Below are 17,895 nucleotides of genomic sequence, written 5' to 3' on the forward strand. Positions count from 1 at the left end.
AGACGCAGCATGTTTGGTATTATAGGTTGTGTTTATTTTAGCACAAACTGTATTAATCGCTGCATATATGGCCACTCCGCCACTGCGTTTCCCAATACGGTCTTCTCTGTATACGTCGTAGCCTGGTATTTTTATCATTGAGTTGGGAATGCTAGGTTTTAGCCATGTTTCGGTAACTATGATTAAAGTTGGTTTAAGGGAGTTTACTCTGGCAATAAAAAGATCCAGCTTGGAAGTGACAGATTGTATGTTGGTGTAAAGCAGAGTTAATGTATGGATCGTGGGCAGTATTTCCTTAGTCAGAGCATGTGTGTTGTGTTGAGCTGGCGATGATAATGATATAGATTTGTGGCAAATGATGGAATTTAGTTTTTTAATGGCGTCTTCACAATAGTTGGTTGCCCTCGGACATACTTTATGGTGACGTCTGTCTCTCCACCGCTGATGCGCTTATTGAGTTCCTCACGCAGATACATCAGGTACTCTCTTTGCATCGGGGTCAAGTCCCCCTTAACAGATGAAGGCTTTGCTAGCTTGTTCTTGTTACGAAGTACTTCCAACGCATCACTCTTGCTGTTTAAGATGACCTTCAGCGGGCGCGGTGACGCGCCGCGGTCAGACTTCGGAGCACCAAGGCGAATGACCTTTAATCCAGCACAATTTACCTTATTTGTGATTTTTGTTATGAGTGCCACGCACTCCATTTTATCATGCTCTTTTCTCTGCTCCACTTCATCACTGCTTGATTCACGGACATCGTAGATGATAAGATTATTTGCTCTACTGGCCCTCTCTTGTATCTCCTGTATCGCTGATTCAGTTGCCAGCATGCTCTGACGCATCCGCAGTTGCTTGACTTCCTCCGTGAGGTCATTTAGCATCTTCATTATCACTGGCAGTTGAGTCATCGCAGATTTGCACTCTCCGCATAAGAAGGTCATAACGCGAGCAACAGTTTTAAGCTCAAACACTCTGACTTCAGTTGGAGACATACCATGACATTCGCCACACAACAGCTTTTTGCATGAGTCGCATGCCACGGACATTTTTTTATCATTTGGTAACTTGTTGCACTTGGCACATTTTTCATGTGTTGAACGAGGTGTAGAATTCTTACTCGAACTCATTGTAAGATTTTTTGGTTTCTTGCACTAGCAACACCGTTATGACAGTTCTGTACGTAGCGTTGGTTCTATCTATCTAATTGTAATATTTACCGACTGCGCCCAAATCAAACATTCTCAGCCACCGACTCAGATAATGTATGTCAATAAAATAAATTGTAACCAATTATTATTATTATTGTTATAAGTCGCGGCGCCACACTTTTGATATAGTGGTCGTTGTATACAGTTAAGGATCATTAGCAGAGCCCGGAATTTTCACGGCATTTTTTGTCATAGTCACTTCTCGACTTCCGATATTCAATATCAATATATGGATATGTCGGTGGCCGATCGTAAAATCCGCCAGATCACGAAATTCGCCATTTCATGATATGCTTAAAAGTTGGCCAGGCATATCACGATGTGCCTGAAAAACAATACGGCAGATCGATTCGAGCAACGCATTCGTCGATATTCTTAGCTATATATCGGGCACATCGTGATATGCCGAAAAAAGTAAAAATTTAGGTACGACGAGCGAAGCGAGGAGTTGTTAGTATTAATTGTGACCACAGCGCACGAGCCGAGCGAGCGAAGCGAGCGGCCGGCGAAGTGCCAGGACCGATATGTGTGGTGGCGTTTCATGATGTGCCTAGGAATTTCATGATCTGCTTAAACTGGCCAAAACATGAAATGGCGGCGTTTCATGATATGCCTAGGAATTTTATGATCTGCCTAAACGTCACTAGGCAAATCGTTAAACGGCTAGTGAGTTTTGAACGATATGGCGGATGTCCCTTAACCAATTCATGAAATGGCGCCATTTCACGATATGCCTAGGAGTTTTGTGATCTGGCGAATTTTACGATCGGCCGCTAACAGATACACAACATGTTAAAAAAGGATAAAAGTAGAGGTCAACAATAGATGGTTTTATCGTTAAAGAGCGTTCTCTTCCAATTAACTTCTGAGCAGGCAAAAATGTGAAATGGACATAAATAAATATGCATTATGCATTGAAAACAATGAATCGTGAATGACTCTACCTATATGGCAGATGGAAAGTGCCGCAAAAATTCCGGGCTCTGAATTAGTGGGCCTTTGCGTCGACTCTCTTGGAAAAACAGTGTATGGTTTCCTTTTGCTTTCCACACCCCATAACTGGAGTACGCGGTGTACGTAGTTGGCAACAGAGAACGCTGCTGCTCTGCCCACTCTCACGTCAAGTCCTTAGTCGTGTTTTGCGACTCCCACTGGAAAAACGGGCACGGGCAAACTTACTGCACTGTGGTGCTACTGTGTTGTGGTTTCTGCTACTGTGTTGGTGTGCAATAAAGAGTTATTGTATTGTATTGTATTAATATTGATTTGAAATTCTGGTAGATACTCAATACATATTGAACTAATAACAACTCTTTGTTTAGCTACGTGGCTTAATTATTCCTAAAAATCAAACATATTGCATTGCACTACTAATCCAGTGTGTTGTAATAAGCTCTACATTATTATTATAGAATATACATTATTAAAACACCGCTAATCCTCTGGATAAAATATCTGATCCATATAGTAACATATGCCGTGCCGTGCATAGTTTTACAATAGGATGGACGCAGGTGAATGGGAAGTTAAAAATTCTTCGGAACAAAATTTTGTAAGACAAAAAAAGCTGTTTTTCAATATTTACAAAAAAAAAATTATAATGTTAAACAACGATACACCACTCGATGAGTTAGGTCAGAAATTTTTTCGCCTCTAACATGCTTATAATTACTATGAAAATTTCAAGACTTTAGCTCCAACCGTTGGGCTGTTAAATCTGTGTGACAGACGGACAGACGTCCACGTGAGTGACAGCATTGTAAGCCTACCTCAAAATACCATAATTTCATATTTAGAGCTAGCTCTTTAACAAAGGTGTTTCGTAATTTAATTTTGGAAGTACATCACGCATTCCAATTTACAGCGTTGACATGAGAAGTATCCTTGGATGTGAAGTTACTACAAAAGATGTTACATAACGTGTCCTTGTATACACAAACATCAGCTAATTATTTGTTCGAGGGTGTCAAAAGCGAAACTTCTGTTTGCATACTTACTCCAGGAGAGTTTTACCAAAAGCAGAGGCATGTATTGAGGGTATGTACTTACTTAGCTAGACACTCGTGAAGCCAAAAGGAAATGAGTTCAAAAGTTTTGATAGATTTATTAATGAAACAGATCGAGATTTTTTAGTTACGTACCATCCAGCAGGGTACTACGAAACTCTAAACTCGAAGTTCGTATCGTACCGTCCCTTCGCATAGTATCAGAGGGACTGCGCGATACGAACTTCGAGTTTCGAGTTTCGTAGTAGCCCTGCAGATTTGTTACGCTTTGACGCATAAACTACCCAACCGATCGTAATTAAATTTGCTATGGGGATAGTCTGGACCCTGAGAGGGCATAGGATAGTTTTTATTCCAGAAATGTTATAGTTCCCGCGGGTGCGCATTACACAGCGACAGCTAGATTTGGTATGGAGGTAGTTTGAGACCCTGGCCTTCCCACGTAGGACAGTTTTCATCCCGGATAATTGGAGAAAAGTTAAAAAGACTCGCTTAGCATGTTGCGGCAAGCAGCACAGCCAGCTTCAGCGGGACCCATTTAAAAACTAAACACAACTACTCGTGTACACACTGTCGACACAAACACCAAGGGAAAGTGTTCATAACGAAACTTAGGCCCTTCGACTTTAGGCTTCTAATAGACTCTCGTTTGTGATTCCTTATTTACCGCGCTTAAGACACATGTTGTACATAAACCCATAATTGTATAGTTTTCTCTGTTTGTTATTAATAACAGTTCGCTTACGATAAACTTTTATTTGTTACAGGATGGTGACGTTATCGAACTATGCCAAGTTAGCGACGTGCGGTCTGGGGGCGTGCCAAAGGTAATTTATTTCTTTAGTTGATCCTTTGTTTGCGGGTAGTTTGGTTATGGGAAGTCGTCCATCAACATTATTCTAGGATAAGGCTTTTTTTATCGGAAGCTGAATATGATAAAGATTTATGGACAAACATACAACCTCCCTTGGTCAGTCTCGGTTTTATTAATACACTACTGGCCTTTATCAACGACTTGTGTATTTTTTAACCCTTGATACAAAAACAAGGGTATTATGAGCTTGTTTTTTTGTTTATACTCTTTATATATGGAAATATGTACAAAAATGTTACAAAAAAGCACAATACAAGCAATAGGTTGTTACGTGTATTGTGAAAAAAGTGCTAAGTACAAAAGCGGACTTGTCCCTGAAGGGATCTCTGCCAGTCAACCTTTTAGTTAGTCCGTTTAGATTGACGCCAATGTTTATCTGTTTGTTTGTGGCATCGTAGGTCTCAAACAGATTTCAATGCGGTTTACATGATAGCCAGTTTCCTTGCGGTGGATCTTAGCTATGTTGCATTTTCAGCCCTTTTTGAGATATTAAACTTTTATATGACAATGTCGGGATTTTTCAACTTTTCTAATTTGGTTAAGTTATTTACAACAATGAGATTTGAGCCGGGGTTCAAACCTACGATACCAGAGTTGAGAGGCCTTACCACTAGGCTAAGCGATCACGGCGTTTCGAAGCTTCAATCAGCCACTGGTAATTTTCCAATGAGCACAAATCCGTATTAAAAAACCGATGCTTGTCTATGACAGCCCGTTAATCGAATGCCACAGACACGATATGACGTCAACGGGCAAATCAAAATGGCTGCGCAAATATTGGTATTACGATTGTTGACAGGCGTAATGGGGACGAATTTGCCGATATATTCAGTGGTAATAATGCCTTGTCCCGCGGCTTGGTCTGTGTGAACCTAAGAGGTGTGAAATAACCCCCTCCCCCCCGGCGTTGTCATTTCATTTCTATAAGTAACTTCAAAAACGGCTAAACTAATTTTTTACAAACGTTACTTAGGAAAAAAACCGTATCTCAAATTAATTGTAAAACTTTATTTTTGTTAAAGAATGTCTAATGAGTCAATGTCCCTGCCAATGTCAATGTCTAATTAACTGTTTTCATTAATTTTTCATTCAACAATGTTCATAAAGTTCACTCAGAAAAATGATCGACTTTCAGGTAAGACATGCTTTTTAGGGTTCCGGAGCCAAAATGGCAAAAAACGGAACCCTTATAGTTTCGCCATGTCTGTCTGTCTGTCTGTCTGTCTGTCCGTCCGTCCGTCCGCGGCTTTGCTCGGGGACTATCAATGCTAGAAAGCTGTAATTTTGCACGGATATATATGTAAACTATGCCGACAAAATGGTACATTAAAAAATTAAAAAAATCTAAACCTAAAATCTAAACCGGTGGGTGGAAAAATTTTGAAGAAATTCAGGATGGTAGTAAGTACTTATATCAAACTTTCAAGGAAAACTATAACGGTTAAGTTTGCTTGAGAATTATTAGAAGTTTAAGAGTAAATAGCAGCCTAAGGTATAAAATATACCTAAACTATGGAAGATTCCGTATAAAATACGAAATCCTTAGAAAAATAATACTTAATTTTTTCGTAATGGCTACGGAACCCTATTTCGGGCGTGTCCGACACGCTCTTTTCATAGTTTATGTAGGTAATAGGTAGGTTCAGCTATACCATAGACTTCTGTGAAATAATAGGTACCTGAATCAATAAATAATTCTCCAAAACAAACATTCAAACAAAAAGTTATAACTATAAGTGTCAGAAGAGTATCAGATAGACATCTACGCTCAGTCATATTTTCTTATTTTATCCTATGTTTCTGAAAAAGAAAAAAGTATTTTCCTGCTAAATATTTATATCCATAACGCGACAGGCCTCTTACTAAAATATGCTTAAATTTTAGATGAAGCAGCTGTTTTCATAAAGCATAAGCACGCATAAGCATGAAAGCATCTTTGTGTGTGTTCACACGGTAATGGTCCCCTTGGGTAATTAAACATAATGCAAACTATTCCACGTCGTCATAGTGGAGCCAGAATTCAGAATTTTATTACTTAATGGCCGAAATAAAGTATCCTATTACCACCTACTCAAAAACTTGGAAGTTAGGCTTTTCATAGAATAAAATAAATGTTTATTAATATTAAAATGACATTTTTAATAAACGCTTTTTTGCTGGCTGTACATTTTGTTAACTGTGCTTGCATCTGTACCAAATATCAAGTCAATCCGACAACTGGAAGTGGGTCAAAATAAACTAGCAAGATTTGACCCAAAAAAAAACGGCATCAAAAGGGCAAGTTGAATAAAAGCTTGAAATTAAAAACGGCTGAACCGATTTTGATAAAACATTGCTAAGAACCATCGCTAGAACACCTACTTTCAAATTAAAAATCCGCATTCAAATCGGTCCACACGTTTAAGCATCGTTTCACCAGAGATGTGCGAGGTGTTGTTGGATGTGTAGTTTTTCACTAACCAATAGAAACGCTTCATTTACCTCGCCTCGCTCCGCTCAGCTGTTTCCGCCAGAGATGTGCTGTGCGAGGACGTGTAAATGATACGTTTCTATTGGTTGGAAACTCTGCTTAAGAGCTACAGTACCACAGACAGACACAAAGAGACACATAGCGTCAAACTTATAACAGTAATAAGTTATGATTGTTTTTTGGAGATTTTGTATTTTTTTTATTTCAACTCCAAATTTGTTACTTAAGCAACCTGAGATATGTATGCATAGGAAAATTTCGTGTCTAGATTCCTGTCCAGCAGTGGTGTAGGGGTTATAGCACGCAGCACGGAATGCTGAGGACCTGGGTTCGATTCCCAGTGCTGGTCTCTTTTTCTGGTTTTCCTGTGCATCCATGTCTCTGTTTGTATTTTCGAAACAGTTATAAGCACAGCCAAGGATTTGTCCATCGGTCTGAGGACGCTAGGGGTTATGGGCGTCTCGTCAAACTGTATGGAGTTGGCGTCGCAGGAGGTTGAGGCATCGTCATTGTCTATGGCTAGGGTGTCGTCGTGTTGGTACTCCTTGGAAGACTGGTTGGTTAGGTTGTGTTATAACACCCCTCTTTTTGCGTCGGGGGTTGAAATTCACTTCCCGTCGTCTGTCTTAGATCTTTTAAACTAAGCGACAGATTTAAATATGAAACATACATATACTAGCAACACGCCCAGTAGCCGTACATCTTTTTCTACGGTCTCTTACACCATATGAGAGAAAGAAGTGAAGTGAAACGATTGTAATGAGGGCTATCGTTTTTTCTCTTTCTAGATGGCGCCACTGTTGCGTGACGTTTTTAAGTGTGGCTTTCAAAGTCTGTTATTTATTACGGGCATGAAAACAAAGTTAAGATTAAAATCATATTTAATACACCTTAAAACTGTACCATAAAAATATCGAGCAACCACAGTGTTGCGTAGTCCCGTTTTGTTCGGAAAAAAAGGGAGGACAAAAGTTTCCGAAAGACAAAACTGTCTCAAAACACAGACATTCATTGCCCCGTAACGCATAATTGCCATAATTAATTTCAGGTATTGCAAAATATTCACAAAATTATTCTAATTATAAAAAACCCGCGTAGCTCACCCAAAAACTATGAGATTTGACATTTCGGAGACCTCACGCTACACTAGCGCCTCTAGCGGCGAATTCATTCGCGATAGCCCTCATTCCGAGCATTGCAAAAATAAAGCCTCAGGTGTTATAGTCTTCAACGAATCATATCATCTATTTCCCAGGACTCGAAGCTTAGTACGAACCTGTTAAACAAGCATGGCGACACGTTGGAAGACAAGTCCTTGACCATCTGCAGCGGCACTGACTACATCAACATCAACTATCAGCATGTCGTGTGTCCTGACGCGGCCACTGCCAAGGTAGGACTACCTACTGGAAGTCTACGGCATACTTAGGGGCTGTTTCACCATCCACGGTTAGATGTGATGCCGTCTCCGTCTATTCGAACAAAACAAATAGAGACGGAATCACATTTAACCGTCAGTTAACACTAATCAATGGATGGTGAATCAGCCCCTTAATGTCCTCAAAGTTGACCGTCGGAACATTATCAGAATATTATACTGTTTTTTGTTTTTGTCACAATTTTTTCACTAGCGACAGCAGCGCGATTCATATAATGATGATGTGGTTTTAATGAGTCAGATAAAAATAAACGTTTTGTGTAAAAAGGTGGTACTTTTTTTTATACATCTGTAAATTTGTGAAAATATCGAGATTAAACTGTAAGATAAAAACGTTGATTATACGTTGAAGTTAGCATCTTTTACATCGACGTTTACATTGTTGATAATAAATTCAAAGTTACTTAGTTATGGTGAACTGAAGCTGCTCACAAGGCGTGTTCACTCACTAAGATTACACCTACCATGAGATCTAATTGTGTAACACACGTCATCTCAATCGCATTCATCTCTTTCTACCAATACTTCAATCTTATACCGATTGACCTGCAACAATATGGGAAATTAAAAAGTCTTGACAAAAATAAAACCCTGATGTATTTGAGTAAATAGACTGCATGTTTTTTAAACAAAAGTTTCTAGATTGCTTTGCTAAAGTTATTCACAAAATTCCTCAATCAAAAACGAAAAAATTCCGTCAGAACCATATAAGTCGAGCAATCTCAAATTTTGAGAAATCCCAACCCTACGGTTGACCGAAAAATTATTATGAACGCGATTGCGATGATGCGATCACAAGTAGTTAAATGTACCATTGAGCAGTATACGTACCAACACGTACCAACGACAATTCACGCCTGAACAACCGGTGTTCGTAACCCCGGCTGCACTTAACAGTCCCTGCAGACTCACAGCGAGATAGTTCGAAGATGGGAACTGCAGCCAAAGCTCTCTCATGTCCACGTCAAATTCAGCATCCATCATCAGGACCGGATTAAACATTAGGCGGAATAGGCAACTGCCCGGGGCCCCGCGCGCGCACTACAGAAATTGAAAATGTTTCATGAAGCAAAAATTCTATTTTAAAATATGCATCCCTTCGACGCATGCTGTCAGTTAAATTGATTGAACTTGAAAAGAGCTGTTGGTCTTCAAATGGCTGAAAAGGGCCCCCGAGAATTTGCATTGTCTTGGGGCCCCGACATGGTTAATCCGGCCCTGTCCATCATCCAGCATTATCCATTGATTCTCTTCAAGAAAGTTCGTGAAGAAGCTCATTACATACTCGATTTTGGCGGGCCTTCTCTCCGTGAGTCTGCTGTGATTTTAGAAATTAAACCTCATGTTGTGGCACCTTGTAAAGGTTTGGCTGGAAGGCCTGAGGAGGATCACCCACAATGTCAAAGCCAACAACGTGTGCCCCATGACATGTCTCAAGAAGCAGTAAGTCGCGTGGCATGGCAACTGCATGTCCTTGGCAATCGCGTGGCAACCGCATGGCTTGTTGTCTTGATGTTTCGCGAGTTTAACCATCAATTAAATGGAATAAAACAGCTGCTTCCGATACGGCAACATTTGGCATGTTATACGGAATATAGACCGCATTATGGACTAATTTACTAATTTCCCGTGCCATTCATTTTTATGTGACAGATATCTGTAATGCCGTCTATGTTATTTGTCCGAATAAACAGGGACGGCGTCACATTTATCTATCGAAAAAAAAAAGAATGATGCATCAAGCCCTTTGGGTTATTTAGGGTTCTTTTTACAAAAATCGATCATCTCGACCTATCCGGTTTGACCAGGCACCTCTCATTTTTAATGCAGCTGTTAAAATATTGCGGCTACGTAATTAAGTCGCACGAATTACAGAGAAAGTCACAAAGGCTAAGAAAAGATGTACCTATACTGTTGTAGTTTTATTTTTAATTGATGGTAAAACTAACTTATGTATGTGCCTCTCTAACTTCTAAATGTTGTTATATCGGGAACTTTTTCTAATTATGCTTTTATTTTTTATGTTGCGTCACTTATGTACAGATAAAAGCAATGCAAATCGGGAACTGCTTTGAGGGTTCCGTACTTAAAAAGGGAAAAGGAACCCTAATAGGACCTTTATTCAATGGTCTCTCAAAATCCTTTTTCTGAGGGAAAAATGGAGGCATAAAGTTTAATTAATATAAGCACTAGAGCATTGGTTTCTTGTAGTCGTATTAGAAAATTCTCGGTTTACGTTATCAAAAACCCTTTTGAAAAAATACCTTCATTTTCCTAGATATACAAAACTAACTTCTTGCTTGTTTTTAAATTAGTATGGGACCCTCAATATGTGATCCCAACACGTGCTTGTCCGTGTTTTATGTACTCAAGTTTAAAGCATGTGCCTGCATGTAAATTTGTATGTTTGATCGCTTTCTGCTGAAGGAATGGAAGGAGGGTCTTCGCGCAATCACTCACAACAACAAAATCATCAACGTGTGCCCAAGAACCATCCTCATGAAACAGTACGTATAGTTTTGGTGGAGAGTCCATTCAAAGAGACGTAAACTGCTTCAACTTTGCCCTCTGGCTCCAACATTGCCTGATTTCATTTAGAGTCGATAACTTAGCACCCGTATCTAAACTTTTATCCCCGTATAGATAAAAGTTTAAAAACCTATACGGGTGCTAAGTTATCGACTCTAAATCAAATCAGGCAATGGTGGAGCCAGAGGGCAAAGTTGAACCAGTCGTATACAGCCAAGTCTAATGGCGGTATCAGGTATTTTGTTGGAACTCCGGACTGTTCTATTGGTCTGAAATAGCTTGTGGTTTTTTCGGTGGAAAAATACACCTGCAGTTTATTTTTAATGAAAAAAGGCGGGAAAGCATAAGAAAAATATTGGAATAAAATTAAATGTTATAATATATTTTGAGAAAAAGTTTATCCTATTTTAGAATTATTCACCATTTTTGAGAAAAGCTTTATATTAGTCTCGGCTGGAATAGCAATTGCTGGCTTCGTATTAGTTAAACGGACTCGCAAGCTCGTCCGTTTAATACTCATACTCAGCCAGCAATTGCCTACTTCCAGGCCACGACAATAATCCACTATTAAAGAACTATGGAAATCTGTTAAAAAGGAAGCTCAAATAGTATAGTCAACAAAAAAATAGAATGAAACGTTAGGAATAATTCAGGAGATTCAGCGCAACAATTGTATAGCCCTGTGACCTATATCTCCGAAACTCATTTGCAAAATAAAGGTACGGGCTGAAACGGCCAAATGGAAAAAAAGAACTTGAAATATGGCCGTTACCGTTCATAAATTCCAAAATACTTACGCGAAATTGACCTATATTTTTAAAACCAAAATGGCGGTCATTAAAAACACGCGTTGCTGATGTACTGTTTTAATATTTTTTTCTAACGTTCGCTGCCGGGGCTTATGAGAAAAGTTGTCGTCACGTACTCTTTGGAAACGAAGCAATTTCGAGCACGCGTCAGACTTTTAGGGTTCCGTGGTCAAAAATGAGTCGAAGTGGCAAAAAAGGGAACCCTTGTAGTTTCAGTCTGTCCGCAGCTTAGCTGCAAAACAAAGCTATAATTAATTTAGCTTGGGTGTACAGTCATGATTGATCATGACAAAAAAATGAGAATTTGTCTATAAGTACCTACTTCAATGATGAATCTTTTTTCTCTTTTACTCACTCTTTTCTTCTTATTTTTCATGCCATGCAGGATTTCGTTGAATAGGTTTCCCAAACTTTTACAGTTTGGAATAAAAACTATTTTGGGACTTAATTGCTGTCAATATTAATGTTTGTTTTTTGAATACGCGACAGTATTTACGTATACCTATTTAGGTATACCTAACTACCGTATTAAATTCGTTAATGTATACAATAACGAATTTAATAAGAAAACTATCACAGATTAGTAGGTTTTACAAATTGGCGATTAATAATCGATCAAAATTTAGTTAGGTAATATTTGCCGCACAAGTACCTACGGAACCCTACTGTCATAGCCTGGCATACACTTGCCAGTTGTTAATGCAAGAAATAACAAGATTACCGCCCGTGGGACGCAGATAAGCTTTTCCGAGCACGCGTTTTCATTCATAACGTAATGTTATTGATCAGATAACAGTGAACGGATAAGGAATTTTTGCCAAGTTTTGTTTATCAATGAGATGTTTTCATCACGTCCTGCTTAACATAATTATGTTATGGTAATATTTACGTGCTTACATCTAGAGACGCGGTAGCCTGTCAAGCCAAGTCAAACAAAGGAACTGGCTAGCCAGCGCCGAGTGTAATATTACACGAACCACTTGGTGCCACTTTTGACCCTTCTATAACTCAAAACAAATAAAACTACGTGTGTTTAGTTATATCCATAAGGACATCTAGAAGCCCAAATTTCATGAAGCTAGCTCAAACGGTTATAAAGATATTATGAAGGTCAAAAGTCGTAAATTTTAGCACTGACTGACTGACTGACATATAGTACCTAAATCTAACCTACTTCCAGATGATCGAGAAGGTTGAAATTCGGAATCCAGCTCGGTAATTGTGTGTAAGCGTAGGAAAAAATCTAAAAATAAAAAGTTAAAAAATAGGGGGGTCCCCACACATTTTTTTTAAATTGTAGCGTGGGAACCGTTACAAGCAGATATTTGAATCTATCCCAATATATGTATTATTATATTTGCTATACTTATAACAGAAATATAAAAAATAAAGTTAAGTCAAAAAATAAGTGGTGTCCCCATACAAAAAACTTGTAATACGCGCTAAAACTACCGGCCAACGGTGTGTCGTCGGCGGCGCGCGGCACCACACAATTATACACAGAACAGAAGTAAATCTAGATAAAAGCGCTCCCGAGCCACACATAAACATAGGCACCGCTTACGAACACCGATTTAGCTATTTATTGTTTTATTACATTTATGTTCATCATGCATCTTTCTCAACGATGAATTAAATTATTGTCATACTATAACCGCAAACGTTATTCGTGCCTAAACCAGTAACAGTATAAAAGTGAAGTACATACATGAGATTCAATGAATAAATAAATACTTTATACAACCCAATACCTGCCTAGTTTTCTTTACAAAAAGTAATGATATCCCACCAAAAACATAAATGTAAAAAAGGAGAGCCAAGTTCAATATAAAAATTATGCTTGGCTGTGGGCATCGTCGCAAAAAGAATGGAGATCTAAATGAGTGCCATGTTCTATGCAAAATCCAAATATGTATTTATAGGAACAACATAACGTTATGAACAAGTATTAAACTCTATTTCTTTGAATAATTTATTGAATCAGGCGTTACTTTGCGGAGGTCCATATCAATGAACTAAAATAATTTCCTAGTAGTGTGGTGGTGGTGATAGATGGGTTTGTGTGATTTGTGTGTGTTCTTACAGTGTGGAGGTGGAGGAACTGCATGAACACGCATATTTTGCATAAGCTTAGCTATCGTAAGGTCGCGGGTGAGCAAGGAAATTATTTTAGTTCTATTTCTTTGCTTTATTGAATACCTATAACAATTGGTTTTATTTAAAAATATGAGCTCTTAAAGTAGGTTAGATTTGAAATGGCCAATTTTTATCAGAATCAAAAAAAATATATATGTTGAATAACTTTATAAAATGACTGATGTAATATCATATATTTTTCTTGATAGGCCGAATTTTGGCAAACAAATTTATTTTTTATGCTGCAGTAAGGCAAATCCCAAATAAATTAGCAAATACTTTAAAGGCATGTCAGAATACACAACAAACATATTTTTGGTTTCCGTTTACACTGAAGTATTAAAGAATTATTTTCCAATGCCTTTTCCCTCGCCGTTCGTATTTTATTAGAATCTTAAAGAAAACAAGGATTCTAATCACTCTTTGTTTCTTTTGTGCCAGACGCCCGCCGGCGCCCTGCGTTTGATATCAAATTGTTTTTGAACCGAATAAGAATGTTATATATTTCTATTTCTATTTCAAAATTAAAAAGAACGTTTCAAATTGAATAAACTATGAAAATAATAATTGGCGAAATACGTAATATTTAGTCGTTTGATTACGATGCAATATTTTGATTGATGAAGTTGTGTCCATGGGCGACGGTGATCGCTCTCCATCAGGTGACCCGTCTGCTCGTTTGCCCCCTCGTTTTATAAAAAAAAAAAAAGTTAATTACTAGAAAGTTTCTGTCAACTAACTGAGCAGTCTGCACAAGTTAATGGAAATTAAGAAAAACACGGTGTACCTATCAATAGCAATAAAAGCAATCAATAAAAGCTTGTTAAAAAAACTCGCGCTGTAAATTGTCTGTTCGCCTTTCAAAACAATGATGCGTTCCAAGATAATTTACTAAGTAATTCTAAAGCATAACAGAACTAATTAGTGTAGCTCGTACAGTCCAATTAGACAGCAACCAACCTCATACGGCTCTGGTGTCGATGCGGTCGCAACTTCAGCTCTAGTTCAATTAAAGTTGGCAACACTAAGGGGCTGTTTCACCATCCATTGATTAGTGTTAATTGACGTTTAAATGTTATGCCGTCCCTATTTGTTTTGTTCGAATAGACGGAGACGGCATCACATTTAGTGGTGAAACAGCCCCTAAATCATGCATGACGAAGCGTTCCGTGTTTGGTTTTTATTGTTATTTTGCGATTTGGCCGGGGAAGTAATGGGAAAATTTACAATTGGGTAGTTTGCTGGGTAAAAAAAATATTGCTCTAGATTCGTCCGTTAGGAGGATCAGAATATTATCTTTTGTCACTCAAATAAAAAAAATTACAAAGATGAAGCGCATCAAAGTTTGAGAGTGACGTATAATCTTCTATTTTCTATCTTCTTCTTCTTCTTCTATCTATATAAATAATCTATATGAATACGACGACTGGATGGCTAAGAGGTTAGAGAACCTGACGGGTTTTTACAGCCTGGCTATTTGATAATTCTAAATAGAGACCTTAGTACCTTCCTTTCAGTCCCGAAATTTGCGCCGCACGGACCAAAACATTTCTCCTAAATTTATAAATCTAAAGTGATATGTTTGTTATTATGTCATTAATATGCATGTTCCCTGGAGTGTTTACCTCGTGCCTGTCTGTTTACGTTTCTAACCAATTTCTAATAATAACCTTGGTTTGGTTAAACTGGAGTACTTATTTCAATTTATACGAGATCGCAATATATTAAAGAGTAAAAAAAGGAAAATTCGGTGGAGGTTGAAGCATTTTAACAAGTCCGTAGAAATATTTTCTCAGAATAAATCTTGTTTGGTTCTTGAAAACAATGATATTGTTGCTAACAACGGTCTTAGTTTAGTGTATGCAGTGTGGACGTTATAACAAGTAGATGTTATCGTGTTTTCTGAATTATGGTGCTCTATAATATATTAATATTAAATAAAACATTTTAACATTTGGTAAGTATATTATGAAAGGTAAGTTGTACTATGTTGCCTGCATGCATACATTTCTTAACGCAATGAACTCTTGGTTCTCCTGTAACCACTGTGTGTTTATTTTAACTAAAACAAAAATCAGCATGCGATTGTTATCTAACATAAGGTACCAACAATACAGCAGTTTCAAAGTCAAGCTTTTTAATGAGTAGGTATTTATTAAACGGTATGACTTTATCGATCACGTAATAATCGTATTTTTGGTCACCTAATAAATAATATTTGTTCCTAAAATAGTAGATCCGTCACCTAATTTGAATCACCAAATAATATTAAAACGGTTACCTAAATATTTTATTAAAAATTACTTGGAAATAATATCGATCATCAAATAATTATATTGGGTTTCAAAATAATAAGTGTCATTAAAGTGAATCACCAAACAATATAAAAATGTTAACCTAAAAAATAATTTTTAATCACTGAAAAATAATATTAATAATTATCAAATTACGAGGCAGTCATGCGGTTGTCCCTTTCTCTGGCCTTACGTTTCGTATTAGTATGATGGTGATGATGACGATAATGATGATGGTGATGATGATGGATGGTAGTTTGAATACATTTTAAATAACGAAGTTTCATGCCGTAAGTATTAGCAAAAAACCGTCCGTTCTGGCACTTCGCCGGCCGCTGCCGAGGCACGCTCGCTGAGAGTTACAGTTCTACCTAACACTCCTCCTCGCTTCGCTCGTCGTCGTACCTAACCAGACCTGTAGTAGAATAGGTCCATTTTAATTAAGGTACAGATCTATTTATTAGGTGACAGATCTATTATTTTGGTGATTGAATTTTGATGATCAAACTATAATTTAAGATACAAGTTTACATTATTCTGATGACTTTTAGAGACAGTTTTGATTAATATGATAACTAATATATTTCTTAGGGACAGCTTTTATAATTCGGGTATTGCCGATTAATGACACATCTAAAATAAGGTGACAGAATATAGTTCCCTTTATTAAATCACATTTTATACAAAGTCGGTATAGCTATTGTGAACCTTTCAAAATTTCTTCCTTCAATATTTTCCAGTTGGATGCGCCTCTGCTTTCTCACCGACCCAAGGGGGAAGGTCCCCGTGAAAGTGGTAGCCCGGACCTTCGCCTCCGGGAAGACGGAGAAACTGGTGTACCAGTGCCTCTCGGAGCTGGGTTTACCGTCGGGGAAGAATGAGGCTATGGAGAAGGAAGCGTTCACTTTCGACAAGTTCTACGCGCTGTACCATAAGATATGCCCGAGAAATGACATCGAGGAACTGTTTAGATCTATGTAAGTGTTTGAGGATGTTTGTTACCTTTAGGGGCTGTTTCACCATCCATTGATTAGCGTTAACCGACAATTAAATGTGATGCCGTCTCCGTCTATTCGAACAAAACAAATAGAGACGGCATCACACCTAACCACCCTAACACTAATCAATGGAAGGTGAAACAACCCTTTAGACTTAAATTCGGGTCGTGGATGGTATTGGGATAGGCCACGGGATTCTCTTAATATCGTTAGGTTAGACAATAAACGTAGCGTAGGAGTTAGATTTTTTTTATGAAACATTTTTTCCGGTGGTTCTACCTACGAGTATAAAGTAGGTCTGTGGTCAGTTATGTGTGCCATCAGCCAAATATGTGGTCTTGGTAGACCACTTTAGGGTGGTCCCTAAAGTTGATAATCGTTTGCATCTCATAAAACAATAATGCCAATAGACGTGTCTGTCAACTTGAAAGTTCGACTTTAGCGACATATTCATTTGATAGGAACTTGTTTAAAAATTGATAGACCACTTATTTGGCTGATGGTACCTAGTAAATTGATCTCTTTCGAAGCAAGTAAAAATGAAAATAAAGTGGGTAGAAGAGTAAATTCCTATAACATGGATGAAATACTGTCAAAATATATTATATAAGGCACCCCCCCCTCCCTTCTTCACCCCATATATAGGTCTATGTCCTTGATATGATGATGATGAAGCTGTAACCCCGTATTCTGTTCATTTCAGCACACAAGGCAAGTCCGACCGCATAAACTTGGAGCAGTTCGTGAACTTCCTGAATGAGAAGCAGCGCGACCCGAGGCTTAACGAGATCCTCTACCCGCTGTACGAAGACAAGAGGGCCATCGAAATCATCAACACTTACGAGCAGAACGAAGAAGCTAGGAATGACAGTAAGTGTGCATAGTCTACGTTTCCGCCAGAGACGTGCGAGGAATAGGTACCTGTTTCCACTAGAGCTGTGCTGTGCGAGGATAGGTATTCCTCGCAACACTCCTCGAACATCTGTGATGGAAACGCAGCCGCAGCCTTCGCAGCACGACGCAAAGCGGGTTTATTTAATTAAATTGAAAATACAAACTGAAATATAGATGCACAGAAAAACCAGAAGCACTGAAAGTTTCTCGATGAGGGCTACGGTATAGATGTCGCTGGC

At 38.3% G+C, this 17,895-nt stretch overlaps 1 protein-coding gene across 2 annotated transcripts in view; it reads left to right on the plus strand.

Annotated features, from left to right (window-relative positions):
• LOC141429489 (1-phosphatidylinositol 4,5-bisphosphate phosphodiesterase-like) overlaps positions 1-17,895 on the plus strand; it is a gene marked incomplete at its 3' end in the record, with an annotated part of 69,164 nt that overhangs the window by 27,207 nt on the left and 24,062 nt on the right. The window contains 5 exon segments of one of the 2 annotated variants that reach the window (XM_074089802.1): positions 3,982-4,041; positions 7,814-7,951; positions 9,360-9,439; positions 16,505-16,741; positions 17,466-17,632. In XM_074089802.1, coding sequence (XP_073945903.1) covers positions 3,982-4,041; positions 7,814-7,951; positions 9,360-9,439; positions 16,505-16,741; positions 17,466-17,632 — 682 coding nt within the window. 2 annotated transcript variants of the gene reach the window in all.

This window comes from Choristoneura fumiferana, chromosome 7, assembly GCF_025370935.1.
Source record: "Choristoneura fumiferana chromosome 7, NRCan_CFum_1, whole genome shotgun sequence".
NCBI classification, from domain to species: domain Eukaryota; kingdom Metazoa; phylum Arthropoda; class Insecta; order Lepidoptera; family Tortricidae; genus Choristoneura; species Choristoneura fumiferana.